The following is a 21597-nucleotide window of genomic DNA, read 5'->3' as shown; positions in this document are numbered from 1 at the left end:
GTATTGTGATTTTTTTGTTGATATTACATGTATAGTGAAATTGTGAACCAATGCATCTGCCATATTATCCTTTAAGTTCTTCATTTAAAAACACCTTTTATTCAAGAAATTGTTTAAGTTTAATCGCATCTTTATTGCCATTGTTCCATGCACCTTAGCAATGTAAGCAAATTTGACATCGTATCAAATGATTTTCAATGTATAACCCAAGACAAATGAAGAAGAAATAAAGATATGTAAGACGTTGTATAATTTGTTTACGGCCGTGTTATAATGCAACATATATTTCCTTCCTAAATATTGCGCGTGTAACCACTTAGTATAGATACAGTAGTCACTTTAAATGGCAAATATTGAACATTGGCTATTAAGGATATACAAGCAGGATAGACAATGTACAAGCGACAAAAATTGGGGAGTATCTAACGGTTTGATTTTACTTCTTACAAGTTCAGGTCACTTGAATTCAAACATTTGGTTAAATAATAAAAAAAAACTTTATAAAAATCTAGATCCACATTTCTTACCTAATTTATATAAAATTGGGTAAAATAGGTAAAACAAGGCAAAATCGAAATTTGGTTATCGAAGATCAAGAACTTAGTCATATAAAGTTAGAGGCCATATTTTCCAACTAATTTGCTTGAACCTTGGTAAATTATCTTCTGAATATATCCTGAGTAAAGTTTGAAATTTGTATGTCTTAAATACAAGTCACGTTGTCTACTTGATCAAATAAAACCTGATTTGATTGAGTTTTCTTTGTAAAATCAAGACAGAGCCTGAAACTGGGTCAACTTGGATTAAACTAGGTCAGTAGGACAAATCACCCTGACCAGGTTTCGTGGGTCGTTACTAAAACACGGAACTGTACGGAACTTTATCTAAAAAACAGAACAGAAATTACGGAACAGATACATGGATGTTCCGTGTTCCGTATTTTTCATTCTGTTCCACATTTTCTGTTCTAAAAATAGTAGAGTATGTTCTATTTTAAATTTTTTCGTTGGAAAATTCCAGATATTTTTCCGGAAAATTCCACGAAAAAGTTCTAAAAATAGTAGTGTTCCGTATATTCTGTTCCGTAATTTTCTGTTCAAAAAATAGAAATGTTCCGTGTTTTTAACCTACGGAACAGACACATACGGAACAGCACTGAATGAAATTAATTACGGAACAAAGAAATTCATTTAATAACAATTATTTATTTACACAGTTTGGGCATACAAATGACATTGATTCATGAATGCCTTTATTAATTCCCACATATTCTGGATGGTACACCTCTGCACAATTGTCGCAACACACATACAAGGCCCCTGTATCTGGCATTTTGCATAAACAATACAGAGGTACTTGTATTGTATTTTTTTTTATTTGTTTGCGTCTCTTCCCAGCTGCAACTGGGAATGGTTTCAACTGTCTTTATTCCAAGGAGCCAATCAATCATCATCCGTGGAACATATGATTGTGTACTTGGATTACGCCCATATGCTAATGCTGTAGCATTTGCAATGGCGTATAGACCACAGTCATCTCCATTTGTTTGCATATAAACATTTGAGACTTTCACCTTTAAAATACTTGCATCCGTTCTTATTAAACTGGCAACAACCATTTCCTGCTCGTGTGGTAAGTCACTGTATGCAGAATCGTAAACAGTGACTTCATTATTGAGGTAATTTATGTTGCTTACGGTTAGCCAGTGAGATCCACCATCTTTTGGGCTTCTATTGATGATCTAAATAAACAGTTTCTCATGAGATTCAAAGTCAAGTTGATGTGACAGCTGACATTATTATGCCATTTTCTACTGTTCCATTCCGTTCCGTTCAGTGTTTTAGTAATGGGCGGTTTCGTGTAGACTACAATACAATACAGTACAATACATATTTTATTTAAGTCGGTGCATATATATAAACAGGAAAAAAACATTAGCTTTGTATAGCTATTTACCGACATATGTAACAAAAACAAGTATATAGCATACAGATCATCATAAATTATGAGTTATACATATATATTTTAAAATCATAAAATAGGCATATGCATTAAGTATATAAATACATGTTAAGACCTGTGAGAGTAGCGCTAATCTTGACCAAGGGCCTAAATACTTCTCTAAAAAGAAAAAACATAAAACCAGCAAGGGGAAAAAGACACAAACTGTGTATATTGTGAGAATTTTTTTAAAAATCAACTATTACTTCAAATCAGATTTGAGGTTAACTGATTAGCACTACTCTCCCAGGGGTTCAATAAGAATTCCTCCATTACAATAATGGTAATATTAAAACTACAGATTGTTAGCTAGTACATAAATAAAAGCACATACAAGGTCAGGCTAAATCAGACAAAGCTGGGAATAAAACAAAGGAAGCTAAAGCAAAAAAAACACACACAAAAATATGCAGGCCAAACTGAAAAAGCACACAGAAAAGCTAAACAAGACGATGACTTGGAACTATAAGCAAAACGAACAGGAGCAGCTCTCACCGTGCCAGGCATTAATCATACCCTTGAAGTGATGGAAGTTCGTCTCCTCCCTGAAATGCTGAGGAAGCGAATTCCATAATTTTGGTGCACTGGAACGAAAAGAGCTACTGCAGTAACTTTTGGTTCTTACCTGTGGCAACATTGCTGTATTAGTGTACCTAAAAGAATAAGAATTTTCTTTGATTTTAAATAAATCATGCAAATAGGCCTGACCATGTTTGTTTACAATTTTAAAAACTTCCAGAGCCATTGTCCTCAGCCTTCGTATTTTCAAAGTTGGCAATTTAGATTTATCAAGGAGGGAATCATAGTCCGAAAAATAATCATCATAAATGAAACGTAGAGCTCGTTCTTGAATTTTTTCCAGTTTTTTAGTATTAGTTTCAGAGCAAAACGCCAAGTCAGAGGACAATAGTTGACGTTTGTAAGAACAAGAAACTGAGAGTAAATTGTGGCCATAGTATGTAGCTATTACATATAGTGACCTACATTTTTTTTGTGACAATCAAGTTTCTAGCGAGACCATGATATTATAAAGGCAAACATTCTCATCAGGATTCCTGTAGGTCATGCAGACATAACAGCAATTAGAGTGTTAGCAGGGTTTTATAAATGTGACCGTTTGACCTTATTCTCACCCAAATGACAGAATTTTGAAAATTTAATTTAGATAACATGAATACTAATATTCTGTCCATGCCTTATGTAAATCAAGTTGCTATTTTGGCCTCTATGGGATTTAAAGCGGTTTTCTACTATTTGGCCTAATGACCTATTTTAAACCCAGATATCCTACACGAGCATGACTAGAAAATCATAATTGGTTTCATAAAAGATCAGGTAGGCAAGTTGTCCTTCAGTCTTGCCGGCTCGCTGTAGGGAGCCGGTATAACGTTAGGAATTTAATGGGCAAACAACACGAAAACACCTAGAATTCCGAACGTTCCGAAAATTAGGACCGATCTGGATTCAAGCTTCATCGTATCAATAAAACAAAAACCGGAGACCAAATATTACGTTTTGCAAAGTAACCAATAGAAATCTGGCTTACAAAGCATACATTTACCCCCACGTTTGGCGGCCAAAGGTATAGTAACCCAAATATGTCCTTGAAACGAGTGAGTGAGTGGGTGAGTTGGGTTTTACGGCGAATCGACACAAAATGGTCATATATCGCCGAGAAGAAGTCATATTGCAAACGCCAACTGTAAAGCCTAAACATTGATGTAAAAATGTAAAGCATACCTAAAAACATCCATGTAAAAATTGTAAAGAACACTATGAATAATGTAAAACATATCTAAAAGCATCCATGTAAAAATGTAAAGCATATCTAAAAACAGTAATGCAAAAATATATGTACGTGTGTGTTAAAATATCAGCTGCAAACATAACAATATTGCAAGATGTAAATAAAAATAAGAAGTGTTAGATCTTTTGATATATTCCAATCTGCTTTAAAAACGATAAAACATTTTCGACTGAAACGTTGTCAAATAATTCTCTCAAAGATTGAACGTCATAATATGTACTGCGTTGTGTAGCAAAGTCCACACAGTCGATTAAAATGTGTTTAATAGTGTGTGTTTGACATGGTACACATTCGGGTTGATCTTCTTTATTCAAAAGGTAAGAGTGAGTCAAATGGGTATGACCTATTCGACAGCGAGAAAGAACAACTTCCTCCCTGCGAACAGATCTGTTCCCTTGGTGCCATTCCCCTAGAGTAGGTTTGATATCATGAAGTTTATTGAATGAAGCACGGTTCCATGACGATTGCCATTTTAAATACATGTAGATAAAATGTATTTGTTTATATTGGGCCTAAAATTGGTATGTGGTAATTTCAAATTAGATTATGATAATAAAAGGGATTTCTTTGCTGCAATATCAGCATCCTCGTTTCCATGAATACCAACATGACTAGGAATCCAATAAAATATGATAAACTTTTTTAAAGATAGTTCATGAAACCTGAGAAGAATATTTTGAATGAATGGACTTTCCATATTTCGGTTATGAATTGACTGTAAAACAGAAAGCGAGTCGGAAAAGATAATAAATTTGTCTGCACTATTTCTTGATATAAAATTTAGGGCTAAATCAATAGCTTTGGCCTCGGCAGAAAATATTGTTGCATTATTTGGCAAACGTAATTTTGATTGATGAAGGAGGCTGACAGCAGCACAGCCAACCTTTGATTGATCTTTTGAACCGTCTGTGTAAATTGCAAAATAGTCCTTGTAAGTTGATTTGATTTCATGATAGCTGGACTTGAATATTTCAGGGTTTGTTTTAGACTTTCTAAAGGCAGTTTTCAAATCGAAAAGAACTGTAGGGATATGAAGGGTCCATGGTGATGTATCTGGAATTGAATTTTCTTTAATACCATCGAATTCAAAGTCAGTTTCATTCATAGAAGATTGTATGCGAAATCCAAACGGTTTGATTTGTTTTGGTTTTTTCTTATATGAATCGGAGTACTTTGGTTTAAAAATAATTTCATGAGCAGGATTGGATTTGTTGGCAGCCACTCTTAAAGCATATTGCAGTGAAAGTTTTTCTCGGCGTGTGTAAAGAGATGGTTCGTTTGCTTCAGCATATAAACTTTCAACTGGCGATGTTCGGAATGCACCAAGAGCAATACGAAGACCTTGATTATGTATGGTATCTAACATTTGTAAATAAGATTTTCTTGCGGAACCATAAACAATACAGCCGTAATCTAGCTTAGATCTAATTAAAGCCCTATAAAGTCTTAATAAAACCGTGCGATCGGCTCCCCAATCAGTATTTGAAATGACCTTTAAAAGATTTAATGACTTCAGACATTTGGCTTTCAAGTATTTTATATGCGGTACAAACGAAAGCTTTTTATCAAAGATAACACCAAGAAATTTTGCTTCATCAACAACGGGTATTTTTGTACCATTTAGAAAAAGCTCAGGGTCACAATGATGTTTCCGTAATTGGCAAAAGTGGACACATTGAGTTTTCGATTGGGAAAATTTAAACCCATTTTCCATGGCCCAAGTTTGGACTTTATTCAAACGCTGTTGTAATTGGCGTTCAATCGTACGCATATTTTTTGAACGATAACATATCAAAAAATCGTCAACATATAATGAACAGTCTGTCCCTGGTAACAAACATTTCACAATATTATTAATTTTGATGCTAAAAAGTGTGACAGATAAAATTGACCCTTGTGGAACTCCCTGTTCTTGCTCAAAAGAGTCAAAAGGGTATCACCAACACGTACTTTAAAACTTCGATCAGATAAAAATTGTGATATAAATGTTGGCAGACGACCTTTTAAACCTATGTCGTTAAGATCATTCATAATACCATATTTCCATGTAGTGTCATAAGCTTTTTCTAAATCGAAAAAGACAGACACTAGATGCTCTTTTTTAATAAATGCATCACGAATAAAATTTTCCAGTCGAACAAGATGATCGGTTGTGCTGCGTTGTTTGCGAAAGCCGCTTTGAAAGTTTGTAATTAAACCTTGCGATTTGAGGTATCAAACTAGTCTAGAATTAATCATACGTTCCAGAGTTTTACATAAACAATTAGTAAGAGCTATGATTCTTGTGGTAAGTGTTTTAAAAGTTGATAATGTATTTGGTCTGGACAAGCTGCAGTATCATGACATTTGTCTAAAGAGTCAATTAACTCTGTGATCGAAAAAGGTTTATTATAATCTTCCTCATTATTTGAATCAAAATTCAGAGGTTTGCTTTCTTTAGTTAATTCATTGTTTTAAATCTTTGGTCATAATTATGTGAAGAAGAGTTTTTTAGAAAAAGCTTCAACAAGAGTATTAGCAATGTCTTCTTTGGTAGATTCAATAGTCTGGTCAGATTGTTTAAGATGAGAAACATTTGAAGTTTTTCCTTTTCCACTTATTTTACGAATCATTTCCCACACTTTTTTAACCGATGACCTAGAATTAAGTTTAGACACGTATGAATGCCAGCAGTTTTTCTTTGCTTGTTTTATAGTTCTGCGAGCTTTTGCTCTGATAATCTTAACGGATTGCAGATTGTCTTTTGTCGGTCGAATATTAAATTTTTTAACGGCAGCTCTACGTTTTCGAATAGCGGTCTTACAATCATCGTTATACCATGGTTTATTTTTTGATTTACCATTTCTTGAAATTTTTGGGATAGACTTGTCTGCAATATCTGATAAAATAACAGAAAACCGATCAATAGGATCAAAAAAATTGGCGAAATTCTCCAAAGACAAATCATTTTTGTATAAAGACTGATATTGCTGCCAGTCAGCTTTATTAAATTTAAAATAAGAGGAATCAGCTGACGTTTGCTGAACAATACTTGATAAGATAATCGGGAAATGATCACTCCCATGTAAGTCATCTAGCACAATCCATTCGAAGTCAAGAAAAAGGCTTGGTTGACAAATTGACAAATCAAGAGAAGAGTAGTGTCCTGTAGCAGGATGTAGGTATGTTTTGGATTTATCATTCAGTAAGCAGAGAGAATTTCTTTCAATAAAGGTTTCAATAATTTGACCTCTAGCATTGCTATCAGAACAACCCCAAAACTCGTGGTGACCATTGAAATCTCCCATCAGAATAAACGGTTGCGGTAGTTGATTGATCAGGTTGTCAAGATCTTCAAGATTAAGTTTAAATTTAGGAGGTATATATATATTGAACAAAATGTTATAGGTCGATCCATAGTTACATGCAATGCAACTGACTAAATGGTAGTATTCAAAACAATTTCTCTATGCGGATGTGCATTATTTATTAAAATTGATGCGCCACCAGAAGCCTTTTCTGAACTTTTATTGATAAAGTTATACGTTGAATAATTTTTAAAGGATATGTTGTCACTTTCTTTCAAAAAGGATTCACTTAAACACATCAAAGAGGGATTATATTTTGATAGAAGAAGGAGAATTTCATTTTAATTAGGTTTAAGTCCACGGCAGTTCCACTGGATTATTTTATTCGACATAAATATATTCTATCTGGAAACATGGTATTCACACTATTCAGTCTTCTCAGGAGAAGACATCCTAGTAATCTGTTTCTCCGTTAAAGGTTTAGGAAGTATGGCAGGAGGCTTAGACGAAAGTCCATCCTCCTCGTCCTCCATATCTACATCTACTGCTAGATGTTAAAACCGGTTGTAGTGGTTAATGGGATCATTAGATCCTTCCCCAGTCCACCGGTATTTAGTTCAATTCTTTGTCTAGGTGTTTTATTCACCTTTACCGATGATGAAGTACTTGTTGAATTGTTAGATACATTGCTTATTCGTTGTTGTTGTGGCTTGTAATTAGGGATGTTTTGTATTGCAGCTGGAGCTTTACCTTGAGGATTTTTCTGTACATTTGTTTGTTGTTTGCTAGGTTCCGAAGTTGGGGCTGGATTTTGAGAAACGGTCACTGAATCTGTTTGAGTAAAAGCATCAATACACTGTGTTGTTTTGTTAGCGACAGATTTAGTGATTGGTGAATAAGTTTGTGCGAGTGATGGAGATGTAAATCTAGCATTGGCAATTTGCCTGGCTTCTGGAAATCCAATGCCTTGTGTGAACTTGACATGAAGAACTTCCTTCTCGAGTTTCCACGTCTTGCAGTCGCGAGACCTGGCTGAATGTGGCTCGCCGCAATTCACACAACGCACTGTATAATTGCACTTGTCCTCGTCATGGGAATGGCCATCTCGACAGCACTTTGGGCAAATGTGATCACTTTTGCAGTTTCTCTCGTTGTGTCCGAACTTAAAGCAGCAGTAGCATTGAAGTGGATTAGGGATATAGGTTGTAACTTTTGTTATGAGGTATCCAACTTTTATGACTGAAGGAAGGAAAGGTATGCCGAAAGTAAGAATAATAGTGTTACTGTTTATTTTTTTTCCTAATCGTTTAATTTTGATTCGTCTAGCAGCCGTGACATGTTGATCAGTAAGGCCGTGCACAATTTCCGACTCCGAAACTCCAGCAAGATCAGGACAGCGGATGACCCCCCTTGAGGAATTCAGAGTGCGGTGTGCAATGCACTTACATGGCCGGTTGAAGAAGGATGTTAGTTTAAGTAAATTTTGAGCATGTGCTGCTTTTTCTACTTCAACGAGCAGATCCCCTGTGCGTAACTTTTTAACGGACTTCGGAACACCAGTTACACTTTGAAGTGTTTTTTCAATTACGAATGGAGAAAGACTTGTCATTTTAAAAGTTTCATCAGTTGACAGAATTAACAGAAATCTTGGAAATGCCATGTTGGATGTGTATGGTCGGTGAGAGGGATTCTCACCTTCCGTGCCATATGAGTCTGTTTCGGTATGCGGTCGTTTGTTTTTATTTTGATTTTCCATGATGAATTTGTTAACATTCGTCACTCGCAGCCCCCACCCGCCGCGGAGTCCAACAAGGGAACATGTAAGCAGAGCGGATATCCAGCTCAAACATGTTAGGGATACTGTAGTGATATACTCGGCCAGGTATTTTGCAATCTTGTTTATATCACCAACTGTATTGCAAAAATGCAATAAGGGGATTCAAGGGATTGCTACTTTACCCGACCAATTGGCCCTAAGCCACCGCCTTCTAGGAAATAGAAACTGTAATACATATTGCCATGACGTGTTCAATACTTTTGTGTGAACGTACTATGAAAGTTGCTGAAAGCAGTAAAATGTGACAAGAGAAGGAAAGTACATTTGATTTTGTGTGACGTTAATTTGCCAAAAGAAGTTAATTGTGCATTGTCAAAAGGAAAAAAACAAAAACAGATGCAATTTGATATGACGAATTAGAAGATGTAAGAGTAATTAAAGTGCAATTTCCTAGGACTTGGCATGACCAGCCGATTGATCGTATCGGGCCAATACGACCGCCAAAAACGTCTACACCGAATAAGAGGCCAAAAATGTGTGTTGGCACCCACACCCCGAAAAGGGAATGCGCACATGTAAACAAGCATGCATCACCTCCCCGGGGTGCTATGGGGCACCTCAACATCCAGGACCCTCCTCTCCGGCTTACGGGCCGTCCTTGAAACGAAAAGAGACGTATAAGATTAAAGCAATGAAGTTACTGATAGTGTGCCACGGAGTGCATACTGCACTTGACTTTGATTGAGTCACACATGCAACAGAAAACTTTCTAATTTAGGACACAAGTGATTTACTTTGCTAGATAAACATGACATAAGTAACATTACTAATGTGTGATCATGAGCCAATAAGCAGTGCAGAACTGAGTTAACTCGGGCTCTTTTCGTTTTGTTTCGCGTCTTTCGTTTTTTAGCCTAACTCTACACTGAAGTTTCCCAGGAAAACTAGGGCCCCACACAATCCAGAGAACGCAAGATAAATTGTTGAAACAACCAAAATCAATAAGCTATTCATATCAATGCTTTGTCTTCCCTTATAGAGCATACACTTACATATTCAGTTACCCATTTCTGCACAACGGTTTTGTGCATAGGCTGTATACATGCCCACATCTTACCTGATAAAAAGAACGAACCGAGCCGCTTGCTAGCTTTTTCAAAAGCTAACCTTGTTTTACAATTAACCTAGTGACCCATAATTAAATTAAATATTATTCAATATAAAACTTGTCCGGGAATTACTCCGGCAAACTTCTTACCTGGTTTCATCATGGTTAAAATGTTGACTCTGAAAAATCGAAAGAATGACCGAAACAGTAGACAGACGTACCAGATGCTTAAGTTAATTGGTTAATTGGTTAAAGAAAAACTCTCTCATTTTTATCGCTTATCCATCATCAGTCTTAACATAGGTCTATAGCGTGTACATCTCTACTACCGACTTCATCAATTACTTCTTCCAACTATTTTGTCATACTGACGTATAAATATTTTGACAATGTTTTTCTAGATCGATATAATCAAACATATTGTAAAACCTAAATCCTGTATAATAAACACATTTTTAATATTTTGACACTGCGAGAAAACTGTGTAAAATTTTTAAGTAGCTATGAGTGTCATTCTATAAATAATGACAACTGTGCTTAAATATGGTACACAGTCTGTGGACAGACTTTAAATTTAGTTTATCCATTCAAAGTGTTCGCCCTTGAATTCAATGCACTTCCGCAATTGAGAAATCCAAGAGGTGAACGCTGCAGAGGGGTCTCCCCTTGCTATTATCTTAAATAACTGATAACTACCACTCCCAAGGGCTTTATTCGATAAATATTTGCACCCAACCAGCATCTTTTTCACCCTTTGAAAGAGAAAAAAGTCACAAGGACTTAGATCTGGTGAATAAGCGGGATGATTGATTTGTTCTAATTTTTCATTTCTAAGAAACTTTTGAACGATGGCACTTTTATGAGCCAAAGCGATGTGATGGACCAACTGGAGACCGCAAAGACCAATCCTTAGGCGCATTTTTGTATTTTCGTTTACAGCTTTCAGCACTTTGTCTTTATAAAACGCGCCAATGACTAACATTCCTGACGGTGTAGGAATAGGTACAACAGTACCACTTGAGTCAAAGAAGATGGAATGTTAAACCTTTTGGACACTTTTAGTTCTGTTTGCAATTACTGGTCTACGGTCACCTTTCGCAGCCACTGTATGTTGTCAATGGGACACTGTGGCTCACAGAAGTATATCCAGGTCTTCTATTAGGAGATGTGACATTGGGCGATCATTTATATTTGACAGCGTTTCTTCAGCGCATTTGACCCTATTGGCCTTTTGCTCCTCGGTTCATATGTGAGGCACCGATCATTGGGCACAAACATTTTTTAAACTCAAGTGCTTGGTGATAATCTCATGAGTTCTCCCCGTTGACATGTCAAGAAAAGCTGCTATCTCGGACACCGTGTACCAGGCGTCTTCATTTATTAAACGTCTTGCAGCAGTAATGTTCTTTCACGTTATTGCTGTTTTGGCCTACTAAGACGAGCCTTGTCTTAAAGACTGCTTGGCCATTTTGGTAAATTTACGTACCCACCTGTAAACAGTTTTCTCTGATATTGTAGACTTCATATATGAAGTATGCAGTTCACTGAGTATCTGCCCTGTAGGTATTTCTAAAGAACAACGTACTTTAATGTACGCTCGCTTTAATTTCAGCTTTATCTTGGCTTTTCATAGCTTCATGTATTTTGCTTCATGTATGTGACTACACTCATTGAGAAATAGATTTCTCCGAAATGATACGACAGTTTTCAATAATACTTTGCAGGATTATTAAGGAGTCATTCATATCATCCACGTAATAAACACGAGTTTCTTGCTTGCAAACTTCTACGGAAGCATGCAGTTGTCATTACTTTTAGACTGACCCTCGTAAGGTTGACTTGACTGTTAAGGTACGCATTTGTGGCATTTTGGTTACAACATAAAAATCCTTTGCCAGTTTGCGCCAAATGAAAAGTAAAATGGCAACAATCGATACATAAAAAGTAATTTCTCGAGATTATAAAGTACAAGCAGAGCTTTAAATTGTTAACTTAGATTTCTTATGTTTTATAGGAAAAGTGTACAATAACATACACAGCGGACAAAAACCTAGGTCTGTACGCAGCTGCATTACAAATCGAAGACTATCCCAACATACTATCTACGACAGCATTGAGCAGTATTCCGCTACAATTTATCGCAAGGATTTACGCTGGAAATAACTGTGACGACGTTCCAGAATTTATACAACCGACCCCTGAAGACAACGCATGCTTTGCACTGGACGTTGGTGACACTTATAATGTAACCATTAAAGCAAGAGGTCAACGAAAGTATGTTATTTATGATAATATAAGCAGCGGTATTTCATGTTCACCATTCATTGTACTTCTGATAAGGAACACATATTTTATAAAAATGTACTACAGTCGAGATAAAATTTGTTCGAGTTATCGGTAGTTCGAGCCATTGAACAATATTCATTATAAAGGTATTTTCCGGGAGCTGACGATGAGTTTGGGGTAAGGGTGGTTTTCGAATTATCCACTTCGAAAAGAATGGAGTTTCACTTAATTGTTATTTTTCAAGGATGTTCACATTTTTGGACTCGATATTGTTATATTTTCTGTACATTTGGTATCATTGAATATATAGAGGATAATTGTTTGTTTTGAGTGAATATGGAATATATTTCACTGAGAAAATTTCAAATATTTTCATGAGCGCGTAGCGCGAGTGAAAATGTGAAAATTTTCCCACTTTGAGGTGAGATATATTCTATATTCCCGAAAAACAAACAAATTTTCTTTTTATTTTATGCTTAATCAATACCCTGCTAAATTTCTAAAATGGACCGGTCCATCTTCCAATTTGGACAGTACCATTTATTATTTGAAGGGGTGTTCCCTGAAAATTTACTGACTTAATAGCGAACAGTGCAGACCATGATCAGACTGCACGGATGTGCAGGCTGATCTTGGTCTGCACTGGTCGCAAAGGCAGAATCACTTGCCGCCGTCAGGCTGAAAGTTAATTACGTTGAGATATGCATTTTGCAACAAATTTTAATCTCGGCGCGAGAAACAGACGCACGTAAACGAACATAACGTCAGACGTGTTGTGACGTTAGAAAGACGCACACGACATAAAGTTCCATTTTACTTTATTACTTGCTGCATGACGTTATGAAAGTCTCATTAAGTAAAATAATTGAAATCGAGAAATATACTACACAGAACAAAGTGCGACCACCATTTTCATCCTATTTTAAGCAAATAATTTAAAATTTATACACAGTGTATAAGTAGTTCGGCAAAGCTATATCATTTACAGTGAGTGATATGCAGTGAGTGATATAGATTATATCTCACTGATAAAACACAGTATTTCATCAGTTAGCATAAAATAAATACAAATTATTTGCATAACAGTTGCGCTTAAGCCGGTGCTTCGGGCGTGTCATCATGAACCCAGCCTGCTATTATTTTACATGGAGGCGGTTCGTGCTTCCAACGGATATCTGCAGACTATATTTAAAGGGTTTCAATTTCAGTTTTCATAGAATAACGACCATATCTGCAATTGGAATGGTGCGATCACTAGAGATACAATCAAAAGATTCCTCCATGTATTATGTTGAATTGAATGTCACCTGGACTCCAACAATTAGCGACTCTGGAAAAGACCATTCTTTGTGTTTCTATGCGACAGACAATTCAAGGTAAATTAATGTCCAGTCACAAATAATTCATTACCTTATTACAGCGTAAAATGTAATATATATGTACATTACGTTTCACGGTGTGAAAGGTATCGTTTCATTTCAAGGGAAATGGGGTGCAACGTACGTTTTGAATAAACGTATAAATCTTAGAAAATTAAAGAAATGGGAAAACGCTCCATCGAAGTCGGATGGTGTAGGTCACTTAACTTGTCCCATCGAAATTTAACCTTGTATTTCGAATTTATTAGTAAAGCCGCTGTAGGATTTTGTAATAACTAATAAGTGAAACACTTCCTGTTGATTAGCCTCAAAATTTATACAACTTTTTCTGTGTAATTTAATTTGATGTATGCTATTTGTTTCTAAGTCCCCTACTGGTTGAAAACAAGTTTCGGGGACTATAGGAATGCGCTTTTCCGTCCGTCATTCCGTCCGTCCGCCCGCAATTTCGTGTCCGGTCCATAACTCCGTCATTCATGAAGGGATTTTAATATTACTTGGCACACATGTTTCCCATGATGAGACGACGTGTCATGCGCAAAACCCGGACCCCTAGCTCAAAGGTCAATGTCACAATTGGAGGTCAAATGTCAACATGGCTTTTTTCCTGTCCGGTCCATAACTCTGCCATCCATGAAGGGATTTTAATATTACTTGGCATAAATGTTTCACATGTTAATACAATGTGTCAAGCGCAAAACCCGGACACCTAGCTTAAAGGTCAAGGTCACAATTGGAGGTCAAATGTCAACATGGCTTTTTTCCTGTCTGGTCCACAACTCTGCCATCCATGAAGTAATTATAATATTACTTGGCACAAATGTACTTCATAATCAGACAATGTGTCATGCACAACTTTCAGACCCCTAGCTCAAAGGTCAAGGTCACACTTGGCAGTCAAATATTAACATGGCATGAACAGGGTCTGTTTCGTGTCCGATTCATAACTCTGTCATTCGTGAAGGGATTTTAATATTACTTGGCACAAATGTTCCCCACGATGAGACGACGTGTCATGCGCAAAACCCGGACACCTAGCTCAAAGGTCAAGGTCACAATTGGAGGTCAAAGGTCAATAGTTTTTTTTTCCTGTCCGGTCTAGGACACTGTCATGCAACAAGTATTACAATATTACTTGGCATAAATGTACCCCATGATGAGACGAAAGGTCAAATTCAAGAATGACATTGTCCGCAGATTTCATCTTCATGCATGGACGCATTTTTATGTAACTTGGCACAAATGTTCACAACCATGAGGCAGCATTGTGTTTAGAATTACCTCCCATTTGTTTTACTATAAATAGATTATATTGTAACATTTTTATTACCGGCTGTAAGGAAAAATCGAGACCACTTTTCTGTGGTACAACATGCATGTTACATCCAATTTTTAGGTGTATTTTGACCTATCTCTACCTGGTAAAGAGTTTCTTGTGGACTTATATTATATAGAATTTTTTTAGGATTAATTTCCCTTTGTTGTTACTATAAATAACTGATATGATAACTTTTTATAATCGGCCAAAAAAATCCATTATGCAAATTTTAATCCAAGTGTTTTGTTATAACATACTGTATGTATAGTACAATATTGTTTATACATCATTGACAGATATCACTTCATTATGTTATACTGCAGTAGAGAAAATCAGGTGCCTTCCAGTAGGGGACTTTGTATTGCATGGCAATACTTCATTCACTTGTTTATTTTAAAGACAAATGAACAAAACATGAAACTATGTTTAATGATGCATCTTTCTTGAAAAATTGTAGTATAGCTGGCAATGCAATATTTAGAAAAATATAATATGTGGACGGCGTGCCTTGCATAAAAGTATACAAAAATAAAATGAGTCAAAGACTCTTCACACCGTGAATTTGTCCTTTTAACCTTTTACAAGCTGGAACATTACAAAATACCAACATGAAAATTAATTTCACTTGGCTATAATGTTTGTAGCTTTTATTTTACCAGGTCTAGTGTCACTTTTCCATTGTCATAACGTGTATTTTTGTAAGAGACAAATGCCCATATCATGTGTTGCAAACTGATAAAATTTTGGTGATTATCAATTTTTCACTATGACCAAGTGATTCAATATAGACATGTTGCACTGGAATTAGATCTGTTAGCTTGTATTAATATGAAATCTGTAAGTAGAACAACATGTTTTATCTAATGCTCTATGGTTTTCTTTTTCGTGTTCAATTTTGTGTAATTATTTGATTTCTGTAAGCTAACGATCTCATGCAGTCTCAGATATTAGAGTCATTCTTTTTTTCAATAAATACCTTAACCATACGTGGTACAAATATGATTACAAATAATAGCTGTTTCAAAATGTTCATATAAAAAATCCTTCGCATAAACTTTTCTTTCATATTTATTACCGCATGCATTCCAGCCTTTTCAATAGATAACTTATAAATTGTATATGCATTCCAATTAATTCTAGGAAATACTTATGACAAAGTGACAACAACTGAGCTATTAATTTTGTTTATCCTTTAAGACATAGACCTTGCTTTTACAACAAATCTATTGTTTGCTATTTTTTATACTTCAATGCAAACAACTTTGAATTATCTTGCACGTAGCCTAAGTACCAGTTTTCATGTATTAGTATGTTGTTTTCCATTTCAGCATAACAAGTACGATGCGATGTATAAAACTGCCTGTCTCGGGTAAAAATCACTATTCTCGTTTTATCGCTACACTTGTTTCTTTTAGACTAATGCATTTTTCCGTCGTTTTAGTAATAAATTTAGGACTTTAACATGTGGACTGTCGTGTTCTGAATAGTTTTGAGCAGATATTCGTCGCTTTCTTAGTAGGTCATTATAGGTCTTGATGTGCAGAACATTCAAAGCTTTGGTCATTATTTAGTACTTTCTGGCCACGTGAAATGCATTTTGATCAGAGAACATTTTAGCAAAACCTAGTAAAACTTCAAGACATGAATTTCACACAATTACACAAAATTTAAATCAATAGTAAAACAGAAAAAAGTGGGAACTCCACAGGTCGCTCAACATGACAAAAATGAAAATAAAATGTTGCAGGCTCAGTTTGATTGCGCCTGTTCATGGACGGTAGTTAAAATGGATGCTACCGTCCACGCCCGCTAGCCCCGGGTTGAGCAGAACTCAACATTTACACAGTTCAAAAAAAAAACAATTTAGAGACATCCGCAGATGTATTAGTAAGTCATAGATCACTGAAAGCAATACGAATCTACCAAAAACAAAGAACTGGCGAAAATAACTTGTTGTTTTTATAAAGTAAAGACTTAAGCTCGTGCTACATTGATTTTCTAGTTTCTGGACCGACACCGTTAAGGGTTGAGCGTGTGGGACTAACCAACACATGGATAATAATAATAGATCAGACGGTAATGTAATTTATATGATAAATAATTATATACGCATTAATAAATAAAGTTTAAATGTAATTAAAGGCAACAAATATAGGCTGAAGTCTCTTAATTTTAGTAAAAACAAGGACTGTGGCCTGCATGTTGCGATCTCATTTCAAGAATAGACTATTTGATCCAAAACAATAATGTGTGTTGAGGATACGCATTATAATTTGATTACCTTGTAGCTGTCAAAGTCAAATTATTAACTGCACCTTCATTACAAGGTCAATCATTGTGACTGATTTAGTATTTAAAGTAAATATGTTTTACACTATAATTACAAGACATAAATTTATCATTTGCACGAAATGGTTAAGTGATCATTACTCTACAATTCTCCTATTTTGTACAATAAATAATTGCCATTTTCAATAAAAAGCAGCAATAAGTTTGCATTGTGAAGTTCTCAAAATATTGCCATTTCGCAGCTTTTGTATCCGCTGTTGCTGACATGAGATGCCAGTCGAATGCTTATATAATTATTTATCGATTTTTTATGTTTTAAAAAGAGGATATTACACGTGTCCTTTCATATTGAATTTATTAAACGAGTTGAATGAAATGATAAAATGAGTTTAATAAATTCAGTGTGGAAAGACACAAATGTAATATTCTTTTTATCACATGTTAGATTTTCCTGTCGAAACATAAAAAAATCTACTTTTTTAACTATTATAAACAAGTCAATTTGACCAACGTCTCCTATATTGTAAACGACGTCGACGTCAAAGCTATATTACACTAGTGTAAAAAAAATATCATTTTTATGTAATGGCTTTATTACACTCCCACGACGTCAAACATGTGATAAAGATACATATCTCGTTTTAGTTCGAAAGACCAACAGATCATGCCTTTATCGAAGTTTTCGAAACTTCTACAAATACAAAAATACTATCAGTAGATGCTTCAACATCATCTGATGTTGTTTTTGATCCAATACGCCGCCAAATCAATGTAACTTTCCAGTATGTTTTTGATATTGAGGAAGATTATCACGTATCTATACCCTCAGGTATTGTATAATAGTGCCACATTTTTGTTAATATTGCAGTAATCTGAGTTTTAGTGTTTTTATCTTTATGAAAATTACGTTTATAAATTTGCTAAGATTGTTCAATAAAAATTTTAATGTTTCATTTATGTGCTCAGTTCTTTTACAACTGAACGCTATGTTTTCCTATTTGATCTTGTCTCACAGGATAGGCAGTTCTTAAGTTTGGCTTATTTAATGTCTGTTCTAGAAAGGTTCTGTAATCTTTCTTGTTACATATTTTTATATGAGCATTTTTAAATTTTGTTGCCATTTAATGTTTAAGGATTTAACCGGACGGGATCGTTACTGTTTCGCTGCAACTGTATATGCTATTATCTAAAAGAGATAGTGGTTATACCATGTAATTTACATGTACTGTATATACTAGTGACAATACAAGTTGTTATTATGTACCTTGTAAACTGCGAATAGTAACAAAATAAGCTTGTACAGGACTAAGTCCTGTAACCTGTGAAACAGCAGGAAGTGATTATAGGCACGCCACGTGACCTTCTGGTATCGAGAAGGTACATTCAGTTTATAATAAACATTTCATTCAATTATAAATAGGTCTTGTGGAAGGATATGTCAGCTGTGGTGCACTCTCTGTCCCAGTCAACGACTCCAGTTTCTGGAAAATAGAAGTTGGTATGTGTAGCCTTTTCAGTTTTCGTAAAGATTGATAACTATTTATAGTTATACTAGTATTGGTATGTGATATGTATCGTTTCAAGGGATTCAATCACTGTAAGAGTCGTTTAGTTTCACCAAAACGTCAATAATTAACCATTTTGTCACGCTTTCAAAGGATCTACTTATAGATTTTATTAACGATCACAACAGCAATCTTTAAGTGCTACGTGAGGGCCGTATAAATTCTCCCAGTACTTGGATTCCGTGTTGTTATATTTTCTGGTCCTTTGGGATCGTGGAGTCCATTCAATATTTATAAATATTTATGGATAAATTCCGCTTAAGTTAGGGTGTTGTACTTCCCATTACCTCTCATGAACAGACTCGATCAAACCGAGTCTGATATTATCTTGCTTGGTTGCATTGTATCTTATAATAGATTTTATTTGATATCCATACTGTAACTGCAGATGTTCAAAGAATATGGGAACTTTCTGTTTTCTTTTCAGATTGTGGAGAACTAACTATTGCGAATGGAATCGTGTTAGCTCCGGATGGAACTGATTATCCTCACAGTGTGACGTATATGTGTAACATAGGACATGACCTAGTTGGCACGGAAAACAGAACATGTACGGCTAACGGAACCTGGACAGAGAGCGAACCATATTGCAAGCCAAGAGGTACATATGCACATTTACTTCTTAAATTTCACGTACGAATGTATATTCTTAATTAACATACAATTTTACGTCATTATATGGGATAGTTAGAAATCACCTCACCCACAATATGCAAAATGTTTACTTTTTAGATTGCGGAAACTTTCCAGAGCTGGTTAATGGATATGTGTCAACAAATTCAACTATATACAACACGACAGTTAACTTTTTTTGTATTACCGGTTACGAAGTCTCTGGAAATGCAAGCATGTTTTGTGATCATACTCCGGCTTGGAGCTCGCCGCCTCCAGTTTGTGTTATAATAGGTACATGTCTATTTCACTAATTAACTCTTGTGTTTTGCCACTGGTGTTGAATAAATTAAAATCAACTGAAAATGAATTGTGTACTGACTTAAATCATTCTTGGTCGTAAGTTACATGTCAGTTATCCTTTTTCTCTACAACTTTGATCGAGTGAGGAGTCTTTTTCAAGTTTGTCAGATTATCCCGCCCTGGTCTAGTGAACTTAGGACAATAGGACAATACTCGGTCAGACAAAAATAGTACAGTCGACATATTTTCAACTAATAATCGAATCTTCTTTTTCAGACTGTGGTGCACCTACATATCTTGAAAATGGGAATGTTTCTGCGTTAGAAGGCACAACATATCAGAAGTGGGCGACCTATTCATGTAATTCAGGTTACGACCTAATGGGTAGCAGTTCAAGACAGTGCCTAATAAACAAAATATGGAGCGATGCTCAGCCATTCTGTTCGCCTAAAGGTTTATATGTTAGTCGTACATAACCCCGAAATCATCGAAAAACAATGTATTCGGCGTTCAAAACAAAACGAATTGTGTTCTTTTGCTAAATTAAATTATAACAACTTTATTGTTATATAACATTATATACATCTTTATTTAAATTGTGTTTATTTGTAATACGTGTTTCACATTGAACATGATTTTATTGTATCATTATATAAACTATATATTTGAAATTAACTGTACTGCAGATTGTGGTTTGCTTGGGCCACCAGTAAATGGTAACATTGACATGACCAACACCACTGTAGGAAATACAGTCACATATAGCTGTGGCATTGGATTCATTTTACATGGTGACAGTAAGAGAGAGTGTCTGCATAGTGGGTTCTGGAACGGATCAAATCCGACATGTAAAGTAGCCGGTGAGATTACAATACATATAAATTAGAACCAAAATAAAAGGAGACTATGCTTTCACGTGTGTACATCCTTTTCCCTCTAGAGATGCAACACGGTCTTTTTACTGAATGTAAATGAAACAGAATGCAATGTTGTTGAGAACAGTTTTTGCTAGTTTTCTCTATATGGATATTTGAAAGATTTTGAAAATCTTCTCTAGCCTGTTTAAGATGATTTCACATAAATATTCCTTTGGTGATCTACGACCAACAATGCAACATAATAGCCATGTTGATTTTGTTAAAAAGCATGACCGCCTGGGGGAGGGCTATATGGAACATTTTTTTATTACTTTTAAACATTCCTTGGATGACCTTCAACCAACTCCCATCAATTCATACTAATTTGTTAAAAAAAACATGACAGACTGTGGGTAAGGTTAGTTTTTTTCTCTTTACGGCTATGTCAAAACAAGAAAATCCGTGAAACCACTAGTCAGATTTTAAAATAACTCCAAACAAAGATTACCCTCTAGAAAATTCCTTCAAGTCATGATGATTTGTGGGCAGGTTTACCATATATGCTTTAAAATTCTTCTTACCTGGCAACGATTAAAGTTAATTTTACATAAATTGCCCATATGTGACTTGCTATCGAATCGCTTCAAGTGTTCTTTACGGCTGTTTGGAAAACTTTAAAATACTAATCTCAGCCACAGGTAGTAAGGTCTGAAAATAGTTTCACACACACGCTTGTTATGTTATATGCGTCTTTACACCGGAAATTTTGAGGGGTGATTTCAAAATAATTTCACACAGCGATTTCTTAATGACCCTTACCAAAACTATTCAAGCCTACCATGAACTCAGGTTAGTATCTAGGGTCATCATAACTCTCTCAGTTACTATGTGTGGAATTTGAAGCTTACTGACACAATAATTATTGCGACTTTCCAGCTTTGATAGTGGGTCAAGACTCGAGGGAGTGCTTCTGGTGGCACACATGTGTCGCCTTGATAGAATCACCGA

At 35.4% G+C, this 21597-nt stretch overlaps 1 protein-coding gene across 1 annotated transcript in view; it reads left to right on the top strand.

Moving 5' to 3' along the window:
* LOC123557965 (CUB and sushi domain-containing protein 3-like) overlaps positions 1-21597 on the top strand; it is a 70090-nt gene that overhangs the window by 17363 nt on the left and 31130 nt on the right. The window contains exons 5-14 of the mRNA XM_045349798.2: positions 11995-12254; positions 13475-13642; positions 16292-16332; positions 16966-17039; positions 17898-18081; positions 18673-18750; positions 19245-19418; positions 19550-19723; positions 20009-20185; positions 20419-20592. Of these exons, the coding sequence (XP_045205733.2) occupies positions 11995-12254; positions 13475-13642; positions 16292-16332; positions 16966-17039; positions 17898-18081; positions 18673-18750; positions 19245-19418; positions 19550-19723; positions 20009-20185; positions 20419-20592 (1504 nt within the window). The remainder of the gene's footprint in view (positions 1-11994; positions 12255-13474; positions 13643-16291; positions 16333-16965; positions 17040-17897; positions 18082-18672; positions 18751-19244; positions 19419-19549; positions 19724-20008; positions 20186-20418; positions 20593-21597) is intronic.

The sequence above is a fragment of the Mercenaria mercenaria genome, chromosome 5 (genome assembly GCF_021730395.1).
Source record: "Mercenaria mercenaria strain notata chromosome 5, MADL_Memer_1, whole genome shotgun sequence".
NCBI classification, from domain to species: Eukaryota; Metazoa; Mollusca; class Bivalvia; order Venerida; family Veneridae; genus Mercenaria; species Mercenaria mercenaria.
This window is presented reverse-complemented; position numbering and strand designations above follow the sequence as displayed.